A 23,389-nucleotide genomic window follows, 5' to 3' on the forward strand; every position below is an offset into this window, starting at 1 on the left:
CTCATTTTGTCCTCAGCCCAGAGTAGAACTTCCAGACTGGGGCAAATCTCTTAAAGTTGAGGTGTGGCTCATGTCTAGGGTGTTTTCAAAAGAGTATTAATAAGGTCCCTTCTAAAAAATACTCAATGTCCCTAAAGTAGTAGATATAAGGTCACTGCAGAACAGCTCTATTTCTTCTACCACAAAAGAAATACTTCAAACACAAATGACTCAAAAGTGTTCATTGATTGACAAATAGTTGAAGTATGAAACTACTTTTATATTCTTCAGGGAGGCAAAGACTTTCAGGAGAGTTTTAGGATTGCTGAACAGACCTCAGATATGTACTGTCTGGGTACTCATTCAAGACCCATATCTTCTGCCCAGTCAGGAATGCATGGCTCATTCTCGTGTGTGTGTGTGTGTGTGTGTGTGTGTGTGTGTGTGTGTGTGTGTGTGTGTATGTGTGTGTGTGTGTGTGTGTGATGGTTTTTTCCTCCAAAACAAAGGTGAAGGAAGCATCTCCCACTGGACAACCAGTGCCTTGGCTGGACCTCTCAATGACTTTAGACCTCTCAAGCTTGCAAGGTAGCTACCAAGTCTAGGAACATTTATTTCAGGATTGATGCTGGGTTACCTGTACTCAGGAAAAACACACAAAGCAGAAAAAGCAGTGAAAGATTTGAGATCCAGTCTCAGGCTCAACTTAGTAAAACATTCTCTTACCATCATATTGCTTATAGCAACCCTGTTCCTGGGTGGGGGGCATGGAGAAGGGAAGGAAATCCTCTTATATCCTTGCTAGGAGTCCATGAAAGATAATGGAGTTCCAAACCACACTTTGGAAAATGGGGGAAGAGAAATCAAGTGGTGGCCTCAGCTCAGCAACCAATCCTCTTTGGCACAGTATCTTTGTCATGGTGACTAGGGGACCAACCAGGAGCATCTCTAGACTCTGGTTGTTCGTGTCCTTTATTTGGTAAACACATGTGTCACCAGAAGTGAGAGAACATAGGGTGCATCAGAAGAAGGGGCCAAGAATCCAGTTCACTTGAATATTTTTTTATTTTTATTTTTTGGCAGGGCTATGGGGGTTAAGTGACTTGCCCAGGGTCACACAGCTAGTAAGTGTCAAGTGTCTGAGGCTGGATTTGAACTCAGGTCCTCCTGAATCCAGGGCCGGTGCTTTATCCACTGTGCCACCTAGCGGCCCCCTCACTTGAATATTAAGAGGTTGTCATATCATGGAAATTAGTCTCTGATGATAGACAGATTGTCTGTAACTTTAGAGTTCAAAAGGCCTGAGGCAGCCTGGTAAAGTGGAGGGAGCACTGGTTTTAGAGACATAAGACCCTGATTGGCGTCTGGTTCTAAACATTACTTAGCTGTAGTTTTGGGCAAATCAGTTTCTTCAATTGCTTCATCTGTAAAATGAGAATAATATTCACACGACTTTTCTTCACAGGATTGTTGTGAGGAAATCACCTTTAAGTATGATATAAATGTGAGCTATTAATTCCCATTAGTGGCTGTTGGGGAAAGTGTGTGTGTGTAGGTTAGTTTTAGGTTTGGCACCAGAATAGAGGAAAATAGCAAGAACTCCTAAGTTTATGAAGGTTGTTTAAGCAGAGCTGGGGAGGGGGCCCCTTCCTATTTGTGGGAGTAGCCTCCCCTGAACCACAGGCATGTTAAGCAACTGTTTGTATTCCAGCAAGGCTGTTGAATTTAAAACCTGGAGGAAGAGCAGCTTCCTCCATTAAAACCATTATTAGTGGAATCCTTTGAAAATGAGGTTCAGAGTGTATCTCAAACCTGTGCCCCATTTCTGTGGTCTGCCTTTCCCAGTGATGAGGATCTCACCTGTCTCACAAGGTGGCAGAGATTTTTGAAGTCATAATCCAATCCCTTCATTTTCACAGAGGACAAATTTATAATGACAACAATAACAGCAGTATTGGTCTAGTTTATAGAGAGACTTGAAGCCAGGAGGACCTGGGTTCAAATCCTGTCCATAATACATACTGACTATGAACAACTCTCTAAGACTTTACATTGTAGAGAAGTGCCAACCTGCATTGGTGGAGGGATTTTCCTCACCTGAGAGTTCCTTATAGCCATGGAATCACAGGTATAGTCTTTCCATCCCCTATTCTTAAAAATTACACATGCAGATTTATATAGCACTTTTCAGTTGAGAAAGTATTTCCCCTACAACTTTGTGAGACAAGCAACTCAGAATTATTGCCCCCATTTTACAGATGGGGAAGCCAACGTAACACTAAGAAATAAGTTGCAGATTTGATAGTTGATCCTTATTTGATTCAAAACTCAGAACCTATTACAAAACTCTACACTTCTCCTGCTTTGCAAATCTTAAAAGCCCCATATAGGCTGTCACCTATCAGCATCACAATCGAACTACTGGGTGAAAAGGTCTCAGGAGCATAGAAGCTGGGATCTCCTTAATAATAAGCAACTAGATATCAGAACCATTTTTATCTTTATATATTATAAAGTATTTGTGCATGTGTATATATGTACATATTATATATCATGCTTTTATATGTCATGCATATATATATATATATATATAGCTATGATATACCTCAGGCACACTTCTAGATCTGTAAAATGGGGTTAAGAATATGTTTACCCACTGGAATTTAGGAAAGAACTTTGTAAATGGTCAGGTGCTATACAAATGAGTTCTGATTGTCATCATTACATGTAATAGAAATATGTGTATTTCATTATCTGTAAAATGAAGGATTTATTTTATATCATTTCCAGAGCCTGTGATTCTTTGACACACACAGCAAGGCTATGTCAAAGACTAAATTTAGTGTATATTATTATCATTGTGTCCAATTGCCCTGGCATGATTTTGGAAACCAGCTTTTCTTGGTTCTCTGCTACCAAATTTTATCTTTGGATTCCTTCCAAACTCAACTCCACCACTCACCTCCTTTTGGAAACCTTCCCAGACTAACTCCACCCTATGATGTCATGCTGCTCCAATCATTCCCAAAGTACTCCTTTCTTCTACCATTCTGACTGGATGTGATATTATATAACAATAACAATGGCTGACAATTTATAGTTCGAGTTAAGGTTTGCACATTGTTTTATGTACAGTATAATATCTCATTTAATCTTCACACTAACTTTGTGAGTAGATGCTATTACTAGTTTCCTTTTGCTGGTAGGGAAATTGAGGTTCAGAGACATTGAATGGCTTGCCTAGAATCACAAAGCTAATTCCTGGGTAAGATTTGCACATAAGTCCTGCCTCTGAAGTCTGGCAATCTAGGCTCTAGGCCATATTGTCCCATGCATGTCATTCTGATATGTGTAGAGGGATAGATATCTGGGATCCAATTCCTCCAGGAGCAGATTCTACCCATTTCCCAACAGGTTGGTCCAAGGTAAGTTACATATTAATTGCTGCTAAGTTTTTTTTATTACTTACACATTTCATCTGATCCTCACAACAGTCCTGTGAGCTGCTATGGTATGTACCTGATTCTCTCTCTGTGTGTGTCACTGTCCCCATCAGATGAGTTTCTGAAGAGCCAAAGGCCATCCTCAAGACCCTTATCAAACCAGGCTCTTTGAGGGCAAAGGCTGAGTCTCTTTCCTTCAGACCAGATTCTCCTTGAGGGAAGGAGTTCTCAGGTAGTCTTCCTACTAGATCAAAGGTTCCCCTCTATTGGGCAGAGACAGACCAGGGGTCTCATAGTAACGAGTGGGGGGGAGGGCGGCAAGTTGCAGCAAACTGAAGGAAGCTAGCGACCGGACCTTTTTCTTTTTTTTTTTCACAAACGCTTTAATTGCAAAAATAAACACAGCTTTATCACCTGCCTGAGAGCAGCATCTGCTTTACAAAATCGATAAATAAATAACCAGAAAACCGAACGCTGTACCCGATGGTCGCTCAGACAGATCTGTACAAAGAAACGCCCTCCCTACCCCGTCCAGTGGGCTGGATCGAGGGTTATACCTCCGTCCTCCCCCCCGCGTCTGGGCGCGGGGTGAGGGGTGTCGGGACCCAGAGTAGAAAAGACAATCGTCCGTGTCCTGAGTCTGTGTAAATAAAGAAAGTGCCTGATAGGAGAGATAGGGCTCCCTGGGCCAGGAGCTCCGGAGGAGCTGTCCTCGGGCGTGGTGCTGAACAGCTAACCTTCCAGGCTTGGCTGGGCACACTCGCTGAAACCAACTTGTGGCGACCCTCGGGCAAAGCCGAGCAAAACCAAGATCGCCCCCTGGCGTTGATCCGGAGTGGCAGTAGGGAGACGGGATTGGGGTGGGGAGAGGGGATGGCGGGACCCATTAGAGGAATGGGATTGGAGGATCCTTGGGGTGCTGGTCCCCAGCTCAAAGGGTGACGAATGAGGACGAAGCTAGTCGAGGGTTTGTCCCTCTGACATCAGTGCCGACAGTAGGCTTTCTCTGTTCGTGGCGCAGACCCGCTGCAGGGAGAACTGAACAAGAGCCTAGAGGGCTGCGAAGGAGAGGCCCAGAGCGTAAAAGCCCAGCCCCTTGAGTCTCTCCTCGGCCCGGGCCTTCTGCTTCAGGTGCACCTTGCCGTGACGTTTCTTCTCGTCGCTGCGCGCGAAGCGACGGCCGCACACATCGCAGGCGAAGGGCTTCTCACCCGTGTGGGTGCGCACGTGCGTGGTGAGGTGGTCACTGCGGCTGAAGTTGCGCAGGCAAATCCGGCACTGGAAAGGCTTGTGGCCCGTGTGGATGCGCAGGTGGCGGTTTAGCTCGTCTGAGCGGGCGAAGCTGCGGACGCAGCTCTCCACCGGGCAGGCGAAGGCCTTGGCATGGGGCCGAGGACAAAAACAGCGAGGACTGCACTTGCCGCCCCGCCGTCCCTTACGCTTAGGTTCAGCCTGTGGCGGCTGCGGCGGCTGCGATTGCGCCTGGGCTGCCGTCGGTGCTGGGAGCTGCTCAGCCCCGGGGAAATCATTTGTAGTTGGTGGCACTACCGAGAAGTCTGAGGCTGGGCCGGGGAGGGTGAGGCTGAGTGGGGAAGTTTGGGCCCGGCCTAGGAGGTCCCCGCCGCCGCCGCCCTCCCCTGGGGGGCTCAGGCTGAGCCCGGGCTCTAGGCTCTCGCCCCCTTCCCCAAAATCGCCCGAGGGCAGCTGACTGGAGGTGGACAGGGAGAAAGCATCGTAGGTGCCGCCGTAAATTCGGTTGGCCGGGCCAGGAAGGTCCGCGGGACAGCTGATTTGCAGCAGATCTTCGATCTTGGAGCCCAGCGGGGGGAAGCCAGCCTCGGGGCTAGGCTGGTAACTTCCCTGGGGCAGATAGCTAGGAGCGCCTGCCGACAAGAGGTCCCAAGGCCCATAGGGGGCTTTGAAGGTCGAAGCGGCGTCCAGGGCAGGCGAGACTGGAGGGGCTCGGAGGCCCGGCTTTACGTCGGGTGGGGACGGCTGGGGCTCGTAGAGGCACTGCGGGGAGGTGCCCGCAGTCGGCGAGGTCTCCCAGGGAGTCTCCGGAAAGGAGGTGGCGGAGCCCAGGTCAGCCGGGAAGAGGTCCAAGGGCCCAGGCAACGAGGTGTCAGGACTAGTAGCGTACAGGGCGTCCAGCGGAGCCCGAGGGACCGCCCCGTCCGGCCCAGGGAAAGGAGCCAGACCAAGAATCCCCGACATGAGGTTGAACAGTGCCTCCTGGTCGTGTGGGTGCTCAGGAATGGCCTGGATGAAGAAGCTGCCAGTGTAACTGAGACCCGGCTGGGGTGAGGGAGAGGGACCCTCTAGAAAGAAATAATCTGAGGTGTCACAGGCGCCACTTAGCGCAGAGCTCAGGAAGTCACCTGCAGGGAGAGAACAGCGGAGACCGAGGGCGTTAGAGGGTAGAGATAGGAGGGGGGTGGGGAGGGTCAGCAAAGCAAATTCCTAAGCTCGGGAGACCTGATTGACTTGAAAGTCTTTTCAGGCTGTGCTGCGTTGCCCCAGCAAACACTAGTGCACAAGGTTTCACTCCCCCCCCCCCTCCCTGCCCCCCATCTTGCACAAATATCGCTGCACCAGGCTTGTGCCCGCAGGCGGTCACGCGAAAGCTCGCCGAGACCCAAGGCAAGCTTGCAGCCCTTGTAGCTGGGTGGGAGCGAGCCACGGGGGCATCTACAGAGGTGCACGCACACGATGACCACGCACACACACAACATCTCTCACATGCACACGGAGGAACACACGCATGCCCACGCAGATGGACCCTGATAAGCGCAAGGGCTCACGCCGAGATGGCAGCATTGCTGATCTGGGGACTTTGGGGGAGAGGGACCATCCCCAACTCTCACCCCCACAGGGCTCAACCTTCCCTCCTCCGCTTTCCTGAACCATTGTGCATAGCAATGCTTCAGTTCCCTGGTTGCCAACGCATACGCACATCCATCCGTCCATCATCCATCCACCCATCCATCCTTCCATCCATCCATCCATCCATCTATCCATCCATCCATCCATCCATCCATCCATCCCCGCTACCGCCACCTGCGGGACCTGACTGTCCCCCATGCTGAGAAAAGAGGGGCTTCTTTTCTCTCTTTAGCTTGTGTGTCTGTTTGGGGGGTTCTCCTTACCTCCCGGGAAGCCAGCGAGGGAGGGGTCTCTCCCTGGTCGCAAAGTCTCCTGGCTGGTCTCAACGCATCCCTCGGGGTACTTGGCGAAAAGCGCTTCTGGGCAGAATTCGCTCATGTTCAGCATGGCGGAACAGGGGCCCGGGCTTCAAGGATGGGGAAACGCACACAAGGGGCCCTGGGGACACTGCCTCTGGGAGGTAGGGGAATGCCGATCCGGGCTCCCTACAGGTACCCTGCGGTCGGAGGGATCCTGCCTCCCAGCTTTGGGCTTTGGGGAATCGAGATCTGCCAGGCTGTGAGGCTTGGGGGCTCTGGGGATTCCCTCCTGGAGCGGCAGCTAGGGGTCCGGGCTCAGGCTCCTCGCGTTTAGTAAGGTGCAGTTGGGCTCCCCCAACCTGCAGCCCCCATTTATATACTGGCTGCTGGGCTGGCGCGGGTCTTCCGCCTCCCGGGGCCGCTTCCATTTCTGGAGTCCCCGGCCCGGTCGCTGTGACGTAAATGCCCAAATATGGACACAGGATGTGGTCCAGGGAGTCCCGATAAGGAAAGCTCGCTGGGTGACGTAGCCTGCCCAGAGCTGGCTGTGTGTGTGTGTGTGTGTGTGTGTGTGTGTGTTTGTGTGTGTACGTGCAAAGCTTTACATTTGCGCTTTTGGGGGGAGTGGGGATGAGAGAGGGATAAGAGGGAGAGCTGAGTCTTCCTGGGTGAATCCATGATTTCGCACAGGAAACCATGAATGTGTGTTTCCCTGAGTGTGCACCTGTGTGCGCATCTATGTGTGTGTGCCACCTTGATTGCTCCCCCAACCACTCCTCTGTGGATCTGGGTTTTCTCTCTGTGTCGGAGTGTGGCAGTTTGCATTTGTATTCCTGTGAGTGTGTATATTCACGTTTGTTCACACCCCGATGTGGTGTTCTGCCTCTTGGCTTTGGGCTTTTAAAAATATTTCGTCTTTTTATAATTCTCACCCCGCCCTCTCTTCCCCACCCCCTCCACTGGGATATGGTCCAGGAAGTTCCAGGAGGAAATGATCATCACTTGTTAAAAGTTGGGAGTTTCATAGACTTTGTTGCCTGAATGGGGGGAGGAAAAAAAAGAGGGGATGCAGCCCCGAGAGGGGGGAACCTAGCTCTTGCCTATCCTGGAAAGCTGGAGAGTGGATGTCAGCCTGGGTGGGTGAGGAGAGGCTGCACTATGCTAGGCGGCCATCTCTCTCTCCTCCTCTGCCCCTCAGACTTCTCCCTTGCGCCCTAGGTCCTCTTCCTCTCACTCCATATGTAAATCCCAAGGTTTCTTCCTGCCCACGGTGCCTTTGGGACATCATCCCAGAGTTGTGGTGAAGCTCAAATAAGATAACGTTTGTAAAGTACTTTGCAAACTTTAAAGGTCTATATAGATGCTGGCTATAAAGGGCCTATTATGTATCAGGTCCTGTACTAGTTTCTGAGGATATCAAAACAAAGGATGAAACAATCCCTACATACAAGGAGCTGAAATTCTGGTGTCTGAACCTCTGTGCTCTTGCCCCCCTCCCCCAGGGGCATGACCAGTGTCCAAGGATAACTCCAGGGTTCAGACTCTGAAGCCCCAGGGTCAGAGGTGCCAGGGCCAAGGCCGAGTATCCCAGCTATTGCCCCTTTCCCTCATGGGTAGACAGGCATCTCCAGAGCCTGAGATGGAGAACAGCAGCCAGGTTCCCACTCTTATAGGGGCACCCAAACCAGAGAGTCTGATTCCACTTGCCCTATAGGCTGAGACAGAAGAGAAAGAGCTAGGCCAGCTCCTCCCCTGAGCTGCCTCCTCTTTATCCATCTGTTTATCTCAACACACATTCACCCATTCCCTCATGAGACACACCCTCAGTTCAATCATTCCATTCACTCACACAGCTGTGCACACTGAGACCTCTCACCAAAACCAGGACAGCATTGCCACCCCCCACCCCCAGGGCAAATCAAAGGATTGTGAGTGGAGGCCCTCTAGGCCGTGACTGCCAACTTCTCCTAGGGTCCAGACCAGAGCTTCAGAAAGGCCAAAGTAGTTTAAGCTCTGAACCCATCAGTCATGCCCAGGGCACAGGTACTAGGAAGGAAGAGAGCCAGACACTGGGCTGCTCCTCTTATTTGAGGAACAGCTTGAGAGAAAGAAATCCCTTCATCCCTCTCCCACTGCTGTGGAGACCTGGCCCATGCTGGGGAAGGGGATGGACTGATAGGAACCAAGCATGTGGAGAGATTTCTAAGTCCTTTCTCTAGAAGGATTCCTTCTCTCTAGAGAAGAGAATCTCTCTAGAAGAGAATCCATTCCTATTTCCTGAGACAATTGGAGGTGGCTTCTGTGGACTTCCTCTAGAATTCATGGCAAAGTTCCAGGAGGGACAGGACAGCTCAGGGAGGTCTCTCTCAGTCACAATGGACAGCAGGGCAAAGGCAAAGGCACAACCAAGTTCCAGTCTAAAACTTGGGTGACAGGATTGGGGGTGGTAGTGGGAGATTTTGCCTGAACAAATCCCCAAAAAGGTAGAATTCAACATTTTATATTGTCCAGGACACACCCTCAATGGGCTGCCATTGCAGCCCCTGGACACACCTTTACATTATTCTCTCTCTTTTTTTTTTTTAGTGAGGCAATTGGGGTTAAGTGACTTGCCCAGGGTCACACAGCTAGTAAGTGTCAAACATCTGAGGCTGGATTTGAACTCAGGTCCTCCTGACTCCAGGGCCGGTGCTCTATCCACTGCGCCACCTAGCTGCCCCATTGTTCTCTTTTTAGAAATTGAAGTTTAACCTGATGCCATCATGACAAGAACTGCAAGGTAGAATTTGTCTGGGGTGGGGGGAGGTTGACATTTGGGATGATTTTCATAGTCAGAATAATAATCAGGTAGAGAGCTAAGGGAGGTCAGACAGCAAGTCTCTGGAACTTTCCCCAGGGTCAAGGAAAAGGGTGGGGAGGTGAAAGCAGGTGGATTCCAGGCCGGAGGCCCAGAACAGCTGTGGAGTTCCTCTTTCAGCCACTTGATGGACACCAGGGCAAAGATCAGTGTTAAAGGAAAATCTCTAAGAGCTTGTTTTCTTCCTCTTGTTGCTTGTCCTTCCTTTTCAAAGAAGACCAATGATGTCAGAAGGTTATGTCTTGACTCCTGTGTGAATTAGATTTACGTGGGGCAGAGCTTAGAAAATCATCAACCTCTCTCTTCTAGAGTCATTGAAGTCCAGTGGTAAGACAAAAATCAGGACAACTGGCAATGGCCTGGGATGCAGTGGATGACCTTGGTGGCTTCCATGTTTGATCAAGTGTTCCACAGAGCTTGCTTCAGTTGCCTTCATGGCTGGTGGAACAAGTTGATCCCATCTTCCCATTCTGCCAAGAGAAGACATTTCCCTGAGTCAACACAACGGGTTTGAGGCCTCTTGGTTACCCTCAAACTGGTTAAGTCTGTCAAGATGTTTTCCTGGTGTGGCCACTGCCCATGCTTCTTGAAGTCATAGGTGAATGTTGGCTGATACGTGGACACCAAAGGTGGCTGAGCAGCCCTGAAAAGGGCTCAGCAAGCTCTCACTGGCTGGTCCAAGAGTCCAAGGAAGGGCATTACTATTGCTTTCAGAGTAAATACACATTTTCAGTCTAGCATTCAAGGCCCTCTAAAAATGACTCCAAACTACAGTTGTAGACTGATTTCACTCTGCTTCATTCACATCTTCATACATTCTACTTCTCAGCCAAATTGGGTGACCATTTGTTACTTGAATTCAACAGTGGAATGTCCTTTGAAGGAAGAGACATTTTCCTTCCTCTGCTCTGATGCTATATAGGTATAATGTCTTACAAATGGTAACTACTCAATAAATGTTTGTTGAATTTAAATATTTTGTTAAATTATATATATATGTACATATAGGTATGTATTTCTTTTTTTGCAGCCTATAAGTAGTACAAATTTAATTCATCAAGCATCTACCATCAAACACCTACCATGAGCAAGGGCCAGTGCTAGACACTGGAGAAACAAAGACAGTAAGAAAACAATAGATATTGGGATTTTATGGTTTTATGTATGATTTTCTTCTTTGATTTTTATTGAGGTGGTTAAATCCATAGTAAACATAATGTTTTTGAAAGAACAAATTTCTCTATAGACACCCTCGCACGAATGTGTGGATACAGCTCATGAATCCTAAACAGGCATCATCCCTGTTCTGGGCTCTTGGAGCCCAGATATTCCCTCCCTACACCCGTGCAGACATGGAGACTTAGTGTGTTCCTGCGTAGCTCATGTAAAATGCAGACAAATCACAGGGGGGCCCTGGTGTGGGAGCTGAGCCAGGGATTATACAAACTTTGTGTCTGTTTCAGACACGTGGGTTTCAGTTCTAATCCCTATTCTGGGCCTATGGCCAGGTTACTCCGCCCTGGCCCTGAATGAACCCAACGGAACAAAGGACATAAAGGATGCATTTCTCTGGCCCTAGGCCCACCAAGGCCCACCCTTACTGGAATGGTTACCTGGAGTCTTTTTCTGCAGTGTGGCCCCCTCCCTCCAGATCTCTTCCTTTCTTGTCCCCCCCCCTCCACCATCAGGTTTCTTTCCTACTCTGCAGGTTAGTCCTCCCCCCTGTACCGACATGCCAGATTGACCATCCCCAGGCCGTCTGCTGTTTTTTTCTTCTACTGTGATTTTTTTCAACCTCTTCTTATTGATGCCCCATTCCTTTTGTTTAAAAAAATTGTTAAGGCTGCAGCTTTGTGGGCAGTCATTTCTCAGTAAGGGATGCTCTACTCCACCACTCTCTGTCAGGATTGAGAACCTGGGGGATTTGGCCATGAATCCCTAGAGTCATTGTGTGTCCTTGGATGAAGCAAGACACTCCCCTTCCCCATGCCTTCATTTTCTTATCTGTGAAATGGGGATATTACTGTAATGCTTTCATGAGCTACCTCATTAGCTGTAATGTGTCCCATAAAGTGCTGTTATTGTTATTATTACTATGTTAACAGACAGGCAGGATTAAGGGATGTGGTTAGGACTTGACAAAGTCAAGTTCCATTCTCCAAGTTGCCTTGACCATTTGTTCTAGACCATAAATGTTAGCTGAATAAATGAATACCATCTGACCACTGACCCTGACTACTGTTTGACCCATAACCCTAATACTAGCCATGGAATGAACCCTAAGCCCTGTCATAGACTTACCCTACCTAGGGACCAACCTCTGCCCCTGGTCCTATATTGATGCCTTAATGCACCCACAGATTAGACCCTATGTTCATCCACAGATTTATAGGACTGTGGGAATTTGATTTAGTATTAGAGGACTCGGTTTCCAGTCCTGACTCTGACATTTGGGTGGTCTTGGGCAGGTTACCACCCTTTTTCTGGGTAAGAGTTTCCTTTTAAATAAGACAGATGATTTCTGAGGTCTCTTCTAGCTCTAAATGTATGATCTTATTCTAGCTCCACCTCCAGAACTACCTTTCCAACTCCTACTTGCCTTGGCCAAGACCCTAGAGGGTGGCTGGACCAGATACTGGAATGGGCTCAGAAGAGGATGATGGCAGCTGCATCAATGAGACAAAGCTGAGAAGAGCTGAGTTACCAGACCATGAAGTATCGATGATCTATTTAGGCAAAGGGAGGAATGGAGGAGAGGAGTGGCATGATATAGGAGAATGAACTGTGTGTTTAGATGGGAGGACTGGGAAAATTTACCATTCATATCTAGAGAGCTGGGGGGAGTGGCTCAAGAAATATTTCTTAGATGAATAAATGGGTGATGAAAAACATCCTTTTCTATTTCCTCCCTTCCCTTCCCTCTTCTGGAAGGAGCCCAAGGAGAGACACATTGGTACAATAGAAAGAGGAAAGGTTCTGGAGTTGGAGAGTCGGGGTCCAGAACCTGGTTCTATAAATTTCTAGCTGTGTGGCCTTAGGCAAATTGCCTACAATTTCTGGACTTGATTTTCCTCATCTGTTAATTGGGGGGAGGGGGAATAGTGGTCTATGATCACAGGATGTCAGAGTTGAAAGGGGCTTTGAGATTGTTTAATCCAGTCCTTTCACTGTGCAAATAATGAAATGCCAGATCAGGGAAATGCTCGAGGGCACCTTGGTTCTATGTGCTATGTGGGTCTAGAACAGGAAAATGGAGTGTGTGTTTGGGAGTGGGCAAGGAAGAAGATGTGGCAGGAGTGCCTTGGTCTATTGGAGAAGGTGATGGGTTATTATTCCAGTATCTGGTCCAGTCACCCTCTAGGGTCTTGGCCAAGGCAAGTAGGAGTTGGGAAGGTAGTCCTGGAGGTGGAGCTAGAATAAGATCATACATTTAGAACTAGAAGAGACCTCAGAAATCATCTGTCTTATTTAAAAGGAAACTCTTACCCAGAGTAATAACCCATTCTTTGCTTGGTGCAATGACTAGAGAAACATGGGGAAGACACTTTCCAGTGTTGAGATGAACAGTCTTGTATTGTGTGATGATGACAAGTCTCCTAATTGACTAGAACTGAAAGAGGTGGCTGAACTAGAACTCATTGTACATACAAAAGGGATCACCAGCCATCACTCTGTCTGTCTGTCTCTACCTCCCTCTCTGTGACTGTGTCTGTCTATCTCTGCTTTTGTCTCTCTCTGTGTCTCTATCTCTGTTTCTGTCTGCCTGTGTCTGTCTCTCTGTGTCTCTGTCTCTATTTCTGTCTGTCCATTTGTCTCTTTTTCTTTCTCCATCTGTCTCTTTCTTTCTGTGTGTCTCTATCTGCTATCTCTCTATCTGTATCTGTCTGTCTCTCTATTTCTGTCTGTTCATTTTTCTCTTTCTCTTTCTCTGTCTTTGGCTTTCTTTTTGTGTGTCTCTGTCTAGCTGGCTCTCTCTATCAATGCCTCTTGTTTTTCAAATGAGAAGGCTTTTTGAGTAGCTGCCCTGTTTTCTACCCAGGCATGGCCACGCTATGAGCACACAGTCTCTTGTGCTTGTTTTCTCCTGGCCTTAGACAAGAGAGTATTCCAGGATGGAAGTGTCCAGGTAACCTTATAAGTTTGGGAGATTGTAAGAACTGAATGGTGGCAGTAGCCACTGGAGCAGGTGTAGACAGTGGCATTGGAAGGACTGGCAATGGATATGTAAAGAAAGTTACTGTGGTCAAGAATAATGGGGTTGAGCCCCTCCAATTTAGCTAGACTGGAGGACAGATATGCAGCCCCATCCCAGGCCTTGATTCACATAATTTTCACCTCAAATTATACCTGTCATAGATTTTGATCTTGGTGGCAGAACCTTTCAGATCCCAGGGTCACTGACACTACAGGGACACAGACACTACAATTAGGTAGGTAGGGGAGGAGAATGTTAATGGAGACAATAATAATAATAATATAATTTTTTAAAAGCCCTAAAAAGATAACTGTCAGGCAGAATTAATCACCCTCGAGGACAGCTCTTGGTCTCCATAGCTACGCCTGACAATGAGATCTGACGATCTGTTAGTGCTTCCCACTTCCTGGGGCAGACTCCAGGGCTGGGGTGGGGAGTGGGGGTGGGGGAGAAGGAATGGGAGAATAAACAGGTGTAGATGGGAGGGAAGGGCCCCAGATTTTCTTTTTTCTCAATTTTCCTCCCTCTCTATCCCTTCCCCTTCCTTTTTCTAATTAAGTCTAACAGACAAGAAAAAACAATAACATCCTACCAATTATATGGAATGGAGACTAGTCAGATCAGGAAGTGAAGCTTGTCTCTGTCAGCTCTGTCCTCTCTCCCCCCTGCTTCTCTGCCCTCCAAATGCCAGGGTCCTCGAGTCGAGATGGGCACATCCAGGCCTTCTTGTTTCAAAGGACTGTATATTCTGTTTCAGAGAAACCTGGTATTTGAACAAAGGAGGCTGGAGGGGGCAGTACTGAGCCTAAGGAAGTAAAGGGCAGCATTGGAGAGCAGTGGTGGGGAGGGGGGACATTTGATGGTACCGGGGTCTTTTCCATTTATGATGTTTTGCAGAGCTCACTGTCTCTTCGGGGCCTCTGTAGCCTGGAGAAATGAAACTTGTCCCCCAAAAATCTTCTCATCCCTTCCCACTAGTAAAGCAAAGGTAGGAGAGGGAAGATGGATTTGACTTGGAAGCAACAGGCAGTAATGGCTTAGAGGCAAATTCTGGTTCAGGAAAAGTCACCAACTTAACCAGGGAAACTATTTGAAAGTAGACAGGTGACATTCCCTGCCACTGGAGAACTTTAAGCAGAGGATGAAAGCCCACTTCTCATGGGTCTTGGAGGGACAGTTCCTGAATAGGCACAGCTGGACTAGGTTCTCTCAGGCTTCTCCTGCAATTCTGAGAATTTGTGATTTGGGGACACAGAAGACCCAGGTGGGAGTTTCAGCTCTTCCATTTCCTGTGGGACGGTGGCTGTGTCTCTGTTTCTCTAGGCCTCACTTCCTTCATCTGTGAAATGAGGGGATTGAGCTGGAAAATATGTCAAGTCCCTTCCAGGTCATATATTGAGTGGCTCTGAGGTATATTTAAAACCTTGGATTTCCCTAAGAATAGGGCCTATTTTCCCTCTTTCATATCAGAGGGTGTTTCAGTCTCTCAACTATACCTACAACCCAGGCACCAACTCATATCTCAGCCAGATACTTTGAATGGCTCAGGGCAAGAGTGGAATGGAGAGGGAGGAAGTGATATGAAGTACTGATCATATAATACCGAGGTGCTCAGGTGGAGGGCTAAGGAAGAGATACATGGATATATGGATGGATGGATAATAGATTAATGTATGTATATATGGATGTATGGTTGGAGAAATAGAAAGATGGATGGATGGATACATGGATGGATGGAGAGGTGGATGGACCATTGTGTGGATAGATAGATAGATGGATGACCAGAGAGATAGAGAAATTGTCATTGTTGTTGATAGTCCTTCATTCTCAAAGAGAACCATGATTTCAGGAGGTGATGTCATGACTTGTAGTGAATTGGATTTAAGTGAGGTACAAAGTCACCAGCCTCACTCTCTCCTCCAAAGCCATCTGAGTCCAGTGGCAAGATATACATCAGGATGACTGGAGATGGTCCAGATGTTTGAGTCTATTGGGGTTAAGTGATTTGCCCAGGGTCCCACAGCTAGTTAGTGTCAAGTTTCTGTGGCTGGATTTGAACTCAGGTCCTCCTGACTCCAGTGCCAGTTCTCTATCTACTGTACCACTTAGTTGCCCCAGATAGAGAGAGATGGATAGAAGATAGATGGATAGATGGTAGATAAAGCATTTGTTCTGTGCTTACTACGAGGCACTATGCTAAGCAGTGGGCATTCAAGTACAAACAAGTAATATGGTCCCTGTGTTTGAGTAGTTTATATGTTCTAATGGGGGAAGACAACATATAAAGGCATAATTGAAGGGGAGGTGTTGTGTCATGGTATGGGAATGGTAGCTGGTATGTGGAGACCTTATTTTGAGCAAGATAAAGTGAAAGCTCACCCATCAGAACCCAGAGTGGTTCCAGGGGCAGAGTCTAAGGGTCTATGGGAGAAAGAAGAAGAAAAAAGGCAACCCTGCTTTTGGAAGGTCCAATCTGACCCAGAGTTAGAAGAATGGGTGAAAGGACCTCTTCCCCCCCACCCCAACTCCCAACCTAAGGGTGGGACCAAGTTTTACAGTGCTTTCTCTTCCTTACAATGCCTGCTACATAGTAGGAATTTAATTATTGCCAATTGATTCACTTGTTAATGGTAATAAAGAGTAGTTCAGAGCATTGTCATAAGGTGAAAAGTTGATCAGAATGATTCACATTCTACAGACATGGGAAACTGAAATGGGGAGGGCTAAATGAGTAACCTATAGTCACACAGGAGAAGTCAAAGTGGAAGCAAGTTTTTCTAGGCTTAGAAGACACACTCCTCTTCTGAGTCCCTTCCAATCTTCTGGTGTGCTTTGTGCCCTTCCCCCACTACCTAAATTCTTCATGGTCTACTCTCAGGAAAGCAAAGCCTGAGCCTTAGTAGTCTCTTCAATAGACTGCCATTCTACAATTCGAGTTGGGGTCCATGCCATGAGCCTCCATGTTTTCTTTTTTTTTTTAATTTTCTTTAATTTAAAATTTTTTAATTAATTAATTTTTTTTGCCGCTATGTTTTCTTAAGGGAAGGACAAGAAAATCAATCTCACTTCCAGGCTCTGCTATTAGGAGATTAACACATGTCCTTACTGCACTAGACTCATCTCTTCTAGGAAGCCTTCTTGGACTAATTGCACACAACTGAAGGACTTTCTTTCCCTAGTCTTCATCATCTCGCACTCAATTACGCTGTGATTCTTTATGCAAGTTGTGTTTTTGTGCTAGTATTTAAATCATTCTCCAATATGCTTTCTTTTCAACTAAAATTGGTCATACTGTTTGTGGGGAGGAATTCCATGTCTTCTCCATTTGCATTCTGTCTGGCATCACTCAATCAATCAACAAGCACTTATTAAGCACCTATTATGTGCCAGGCACTGCACTAAAGACTGGGGGTAGAAAGAAGGTCAAAGACATTGTCACCTACCTTAAGGAACTCCATTCTGCTGGTGGAGACAACATGTAAATAAATAGGTAATGGAGGATATATGTTGAGTAGATGGAAGGCAATCTTTAGAGGGAAGGTCCTAGCAGGTTTGGAGAGAAGCTAGAAAGACCTTTTGCAGAAGAAATGGAAGCTTTCCAAGACAGGGTAGCAAGTCTCTCCTCCTGTACTTGGGGCTCCCTGAGGGCAGAAACTATGTCTCTCCCATCTTAGCTAGCTAGCGTTTACATGGGCTTTAAGGTTTGCAAAACATTTGACATATTATATTTTATTTTATCCTCACAATAACCCCATGAAGTGGAGTCTGTTATCTATATTTTACAGATGAAGAAACTGAGGATGAGAGTGGCTTTCTCACAATCATGTTGATTTTCTGAGGTAGGATTTGAACTCAGATCTTCCCAACTGAAAGTCAAATATACCCATTAGACCAAGGACTCTTTGAGGTTAGGGACATTTTCTCCCCTAGGTTTCCCTAAGAATAGTACCTGCTTTCCCCCTTTTATATCAGAGGGTGCTTCAGTCTTCAGATCATATCTCTCCCATAGATTGGGGGCATCAAATGGGAGAGGGAATGACTGAATCCAAAGGGACTAGCTGGGCTCCTTCAATCACGGTGGCTCCAGTTGGGGTCCAAGGTGCCAGGGATGGAAATGTATAGCTCCTATCAGTTAGCAATCCCTCCCAGAATGCTAGTCGCCTACTCCATCTGTCTGACAGCTCTAAGGAACACCGCCCAAAATAAAAATCGCTAATTAGCAACTCCGGAAAACCGGAGCAAAACAACTTGTTTGTTTCCTAGAATAATCTGGAGCTGAGTTCTGCTTGCCACTCTCCCCACCTTCCAGCCCCCACCTCATCCTTTGATGCAACGAGCTGCAGGAAAGTGACTATAAAGATGTAAAGTCCTGCCCCAGGAAGAAAGTGGGGACAGAAGCTGCGATGAATCCAGGATACTCACTGGGAGGCTTTATTTAATCTCAAATAAAACCCCACATTTCTGTAATACCTTCAGGTTTACAAACCTCATGAGAGAGATAGTGCAGGTGACAATATACCCATCTTACAGACATGGAAAGTAAGACTCAAACAGGTGAGCCAGGATTTGAACCCTTGATTGCAGGTATAGCTTTCCCCTCCCTGTCTCACAGTAGTAATAGACTCACATAGATTTAACATAAACAAATTAGTGTGGGGAGAGGCAGTAGGGATGAAGAGTGTCAGATTGGCATTGATGGATCAGTTACCTATTTATTGCCCATTTGATTCTGGGACAAGTTCCTTGATTTCTCTGAATTTAAGATTTTCATCTATCAAAAAAGGCAGGGTGGATGGAGACTCTCCTAAGCATCTTGGCTCCTAGATTTCTTTCTTGGTTCTTATTCTTGCCTTTTGTTATCGTATATAAGTTGTTGTTTTTTAAGCATATCTGGGTCAATTTAAGGGAAGAAAACTTTGATTCTCACCAACATACAAGAGCAGGTAAATCCAGGTATCCCAGGGGGATGAGGGAGGTCCTGGTGGTAGTTGCAACAGAACAGCCCTCTCCTTAATGAATCTGGCTGGGTAGGTCTACCAGAAAATGAAGGGCTTCAACAGTTAACCTTGGCCCTTTTCCTTCTAGGAGGCTTCATTTCCAAAGGAGCAGTAAATAGAACTGGCAGGGGTCAAGGAGAGTGAGAATTGGGCTTCCCTTTGGATTTACCTTTCATCTCTACAGTGAGGGGATGACCCTCAAAGAAGACACAGTGATAAGGCCATAAAGGGAGAGGCTCTGCAATGGGTCAGCATGGCTGTAACCAGATGCTACTCCTGGGTCCCAAGTGTTTATGACTTCTCAATAGTGTTTCTGAAATATTGGGGACACGGGGTAAGGGGAATGGCTGAAATCTTGAGCTGCTGGCCTCCAACCCTCAGCCAGTCATCCCTGGTGTCCCTAAGGGGAATATTACTACATTGAACAAGGGACCTGCCTCTGGGCTTGGAGCCTAGAGATGTGATTTCAAGTGTCCTCTCTGGCATTGCCTCAGCTTTTCAGTTCCTAGGTTTCCTCTTTTTCAAAATGAGAACAATGACACCTGTGTTAGCTCCTTCATGAGACTGTTAGGGGGAACAAATAAAATGAAGGAGGTGAGGTACAATCTTATGAAAACAAATGTCAAAAACAATCTTTATATGTAACTGGAAAATAATAAAATACTTTTATGATTAAATAATACAAAAAACCATAACAAAACAAAAAAAGGATAGGGGATGCATCTATATGGTCATACCCTCTACATCCTCCCTTAACCACACTGCAGCCTCCCTTAACTCATCCTTATAGACTGCTTCATTTCCTCACTAAAGGTTAGTGAGGCGGGTAGTGTGGGTGTTACTATGCCCTACTCACAGATGAGGATTTGAAGACTGTGAAGTCAAGTGACTTGCCCAGGGTCTTACAGTTAATTTGTATCAAACGTGGGATTTGAACTTAGGCATCCTGATTTCATATCTATCATTTCATCTTTGCTATCATAGCCAAATGTAGACCTTTAGCACTTTGTGATATAGTAGGAGTTTTGAGCAGACAATATAACCTGACACATGAGAGAGACTTTCTTAGAAGATCATAGATTTAGAGGTAGTAGTAGTAGTAGTAGCAGCAGCAGCAGCAGCAGCAGCAGCAGCAGCAGCAGTAGTGCTAGTGGTGGTGGTGGCAGCGGTGGGAGGAGGACTTTTAATGGGGGAAGAAGGAAAGAGGAAGAGGGAGGGAGAGAGAGAGATAGAAAGGAGGGACAGGGAGAGAGAAGTAGAGAGAAGAGAGGGAGAGAAATTTTTTTATATTAATCTTTTAAAAGATTTTCTTTCTTTCTTTTCTATATTTAGAATTTCCCCCACCTTACATGTAAATACAAATTGTAACATCAATTTTTAAAACTTTATGTTCAAAATTTTTTTCCTTTCTCCCTATCCCCCCTTAAGAATTCAAGCTATTCAATATAAGTTATACATGTACAGTTGTATAAAACATAGCAGACAAAAAAATTTAGAACGAGGAACTAGCAACAACAATAACAAAATATACTTCCATCTATATTCAGATACCATCAGTTCTTTCTCTGTAGATGGATTGCATTTTTCATAAGTCCTTCAGAGTTGTCTTGGATCATTGCAATTTCATTGCTGAAAATAACTAACTAATTTGCAGTAGATCATCTTACAATACTACTGTTATATACAGTACATTTCACTTTGAATCAGCTCATGTAAGTCTTTCTAGGTTTTTCTGATAGCATCCTGCTCATCTTTTAAAAAATTTTATATTAATCTTTTAGAATTTTGCTGCTGTTGTAGAGGTGTGATATCACCCTTATTATATTTCTTGTTTTTGTTTTTTTTGGTGAGGCAGTTGGGGTTAAGTGACTTGCCTAGGGTCACACAGCTAGTAAATGTCAAGTGTCTGAGGCCGGATTGGAACTCAGGTCCTCCTGAATCCAGGGTTGGTGCTCTATCCACAGTGCCACCTAGCTGCCCCTTTATTATATTTCTTTAAGCCAGCTGGATTCCTAGAACTTTGGAAATGAAGGAACTTCAGAGGTTGCTAACCCCCTGCCTGCTACATGAAACTCCACCTCTCCCCCATAGCATCCCTGACAGGATGTCATCCAGCCTTTGCTTGAATATCTTACCTTTGGGAGGATCTTCAGAGAGCAGCCCCATGTGTTACCTGCCTCTATAGACTGGGGATTCCATAAAGTCCTGGTCTGCGTTACCTCATCTGGTAGAGTTCCATGAGATTAGGGAGCATGTTTCTTTCCCCTGAGTGGGAACTGTTCCCAACAGTCTGGAAGCTACCTAAGGCAGGGGATGTCTCCTGCTTCAATGTGGTTCTTCTTGTTTTTATTTTTGAAATGTGCTTTCTTGTTATCTTTTATTTCTATATAACTTACATTCCTAATATATCTTTTCCCCTTACATAGACTCCCTTATAACTAAGAATAAAAAATAGAAAAAATCCCAGTTCAACAAAACTAACCAACACATTGATTTTTTCTGGATTTGGAGAGCCTTTTCCATCATGAGTCCTTTGGAACTTTCTTGCACCATTGTATTGGTGAGAAGAATCTAGTCTATCACAGTTGATCAACACATAATGTTGATGATACTGTGTATAATGTTCTTCTGGTTTTGCTCATCTCACTCATCATTGGTTCATGCAAGTCCTTCCAGGTTTCTCTGAACTCCTGCTCATTGTTTCTTACAGCACAATAGAATTCCATTACATTCATATACCACAACTTGTTCAGCCATTTCCCAATTGATGGGCAACCCCTCAATTTCCAATTCCTTGCTACCACAAAAAGAGCAGCTATAAATATTTCTGTACATGTGGGTCCTTTTCCCTTTTTAATGATCTCTTTGGGAATCAACTTGAATTTCAATGACATCATGAGTCTAAGGAGTGGCTCTCTCCTGCTCTGAATCTATGCTTTTATGATCCCATTTCTGTGAATCCTTATGCAAAACTCACCTCCAGGAAATCTTCCCTGACTAATCCTTCCTGATTCTGATCCTTTAGGTTAAAAACAAAAATGGTTTGCAGAATATAGAATTGAGATACATAGTTAGAGGTGGTTAGACATCCTGTGAAAAAGCCCTGGGGTTTTTTGTGTACTGCATTCTAATGTGAGTCAGTGATGTCAAATTGCAGCCAAAAAAAGCTGGTGGGAACTCAGGCTGACTTAACTGGAATATGGAGGGTCCAGAGTAGGGCAGGTCATAGTCTTGCTGTATTCTGCCCAGGTCAGGTCACACCTAGAGGACTAAGTCCATTGCTAGGAGTCATGTTTGAGAAAGGACATTGAAGAGCTAGAGCATACCCTGAGGAGAGAGATTCATTCAGATGGCAAAAGAACTGGAATCATGATATACAAGGCTCTAGACCTGGAAATGTTTAATTTGGAGAAGTGAAGACTGAGGGGAGACATATTAGTTGTCTTAAAGTGACTGAAGATTTTTTTCTGAGGATGAGGCTTTTTTCAGTTACACAAAATCTCATCCTCTGTTCCACTGAAGGGGCAAGAGATGGAAAAGAGTGAGCATACAGGGTTTAGGCAGCTGCTCCCAGCTAGCATCACAGGGAACAGAAAGGCACTGTAGGATATTGGGGAAAAGGCTCCATGTCTTATGTGTTTCCTCATATCTAAGCTCTACTAGGACTAATATGTGGAAGTTACAGGAAAGCAGATTTGGGTTTAACATATGAATGTATTTTCTAATACTTAGAGCTTCAAAACAGTTGAATGGTCTGCCTTGTAAAGTAGCGATTTCCCTGTCAATGAAGGTATGCAAGTATAACCAGTGGTTGGGGCAGTATTGTAAAATGGAGTGAAACAGAACCAGTATCTATCTGAGAGGAAGAGAGGGGAAATGAGAAGAGAATAAAGAAAGAGCATTCACACATTCATTGGGCAAGAGGTTGGAAGGGATAACAGCTAGGGTCTCTTCCAACTCAAATGTTCTAAGATCATTCCTCTACAACCTCTCAATATTTCTGGAGTTTTTTGGCATATGTTTCATTGTGGTGGTCTTAATTTTAACACCTGTCAGTCACTTCCTCAACTGAATTGTAAGTGTCTTGAGGGTAGGGAATATTTCTTACCCTGGTACTGTGATTAGCTGGCCGCATGTGGTGAATTCCCTTGGAACTTCAGTGGGGCAGGTGTTGCAGGGTCTCAGGCACAGGAGGCAAGAGAGATGCAGAGAAAACATTCCAGAAGCCTGCTCCCCACCACAGCACATCAGCCTGCATGATTGGCGAACACCTTATGGGATATAGGGGAGGGTAAATGAGGACTCCGTCTAGGGGATCAATGGGGTCAGACCTGAGCTGTAGCCCAGGTTTAGGGTGTGTCCTTTAAGTTTGGAGGCTTTAGTGGGCACAGGGGTCTGGGCATATTTCCAACTGCAGCCATAGGGAAGGAGAAGTGTCATCTTCAATCATAAATGACTATGGTGTTATTATTCACCTTGATGTAAACATCCCATCATGTTCCAGTTCAGGAGGTCCATTTAATCATATGTGTGCACTTTCAAAATTGCTATGGCTGAAATTATTTCTTAGCTTAAAAATTAATACCAAGGTGGCTATTTGTGCCACAATGCTACTACTGTTTAAAGATGTACTTCAGGGAGCGGCTAGGTGGTGCAGTGGATAAAGGGCACCAGCCCTGGATTTAGTAGGACCCGAGTTCAAATCCAGCCTCAAACACTTGACACTTACTAGCTGT

The 23,389-nt window shown here is 45.9% G+C and overlaps 2 protein-coding genes across 2 annotated transcripts in view; one reads left to right on the plus strand and one right to left on the minus strand.

Annotated features, from left to right (window-relative positions):
• Positions 1-754: 754 nt before the first annotated feature.
• On the minus strand, positions 755-7,048 carry EGR4 (early growth response 4). The gene is made up of 2 exons (XM_043980109.1): positions 6,569-7,048; positions 755-5,800 (listed from the first exon to the last, which is right to left on the minus strand). The coding sequence occupies exons 1-2, from the start codon at positions 6,690-6,692 to the stop codon at positions 4,473-4,475; spliced, it is 1,452 nt and encodes a 483-aa protein (XP_043836044.1). The 5' UTR covers positions 6,693-7,048; the 3' UTR covers positions 755-4,472.
• Positions 6,774-23,389, plus strand: part of ALMS1 (ALMS1 centrosome and basal body associated protein) — a 198,875-nt gene continuing 182,259 nt past the window's right edge. Inside the window, exons 1-2 of the mRNA XM_043981290.1 lie at positions 6,774-6,863; positions 6,970-7,125. Coding sequence (XP_043837225.1) covers positions 6,774-6,863; positions 6,970-7,125 — 246 coding nt within the window. The remainder of the gene's footprint in view (positions 6,864-6,969; positions 7,126-23,389) is intronic.

The sequence above is a fragment of the Dromiciops gliroides genome, chromosome 2 (assembly GCF_019393635.1).
Source record: "Dromiciops gliroides isolate mDroGli1 chromosome 2, mDroGli1.pri, whole genome shotgun sequence".
NCBI lineage: Eukaryota > Metazoa > Chordata > Mammalia > Microbiotheria > Microbiotheriidae > Dromiciops > Dromiciops gliroides.

Bases quoted from the DNA above. Each gene is read 5' to 3' on its own strand.
- EGR4 (XM_043980109.1), bottom strand. From the start codon at position 6,692: ATGCTGAACATGAGCGAATTCTGCCCAGAAGCGCTTTTCGCCAAGTAC. The intron at 5,801-6,568 runs GTAAGGAGAACC...CTCTCCCTGCAG, and splicing joins CCTCGCTGGCTTCCCGGGAG to GTGACTTCCTGAGCTCTGCG.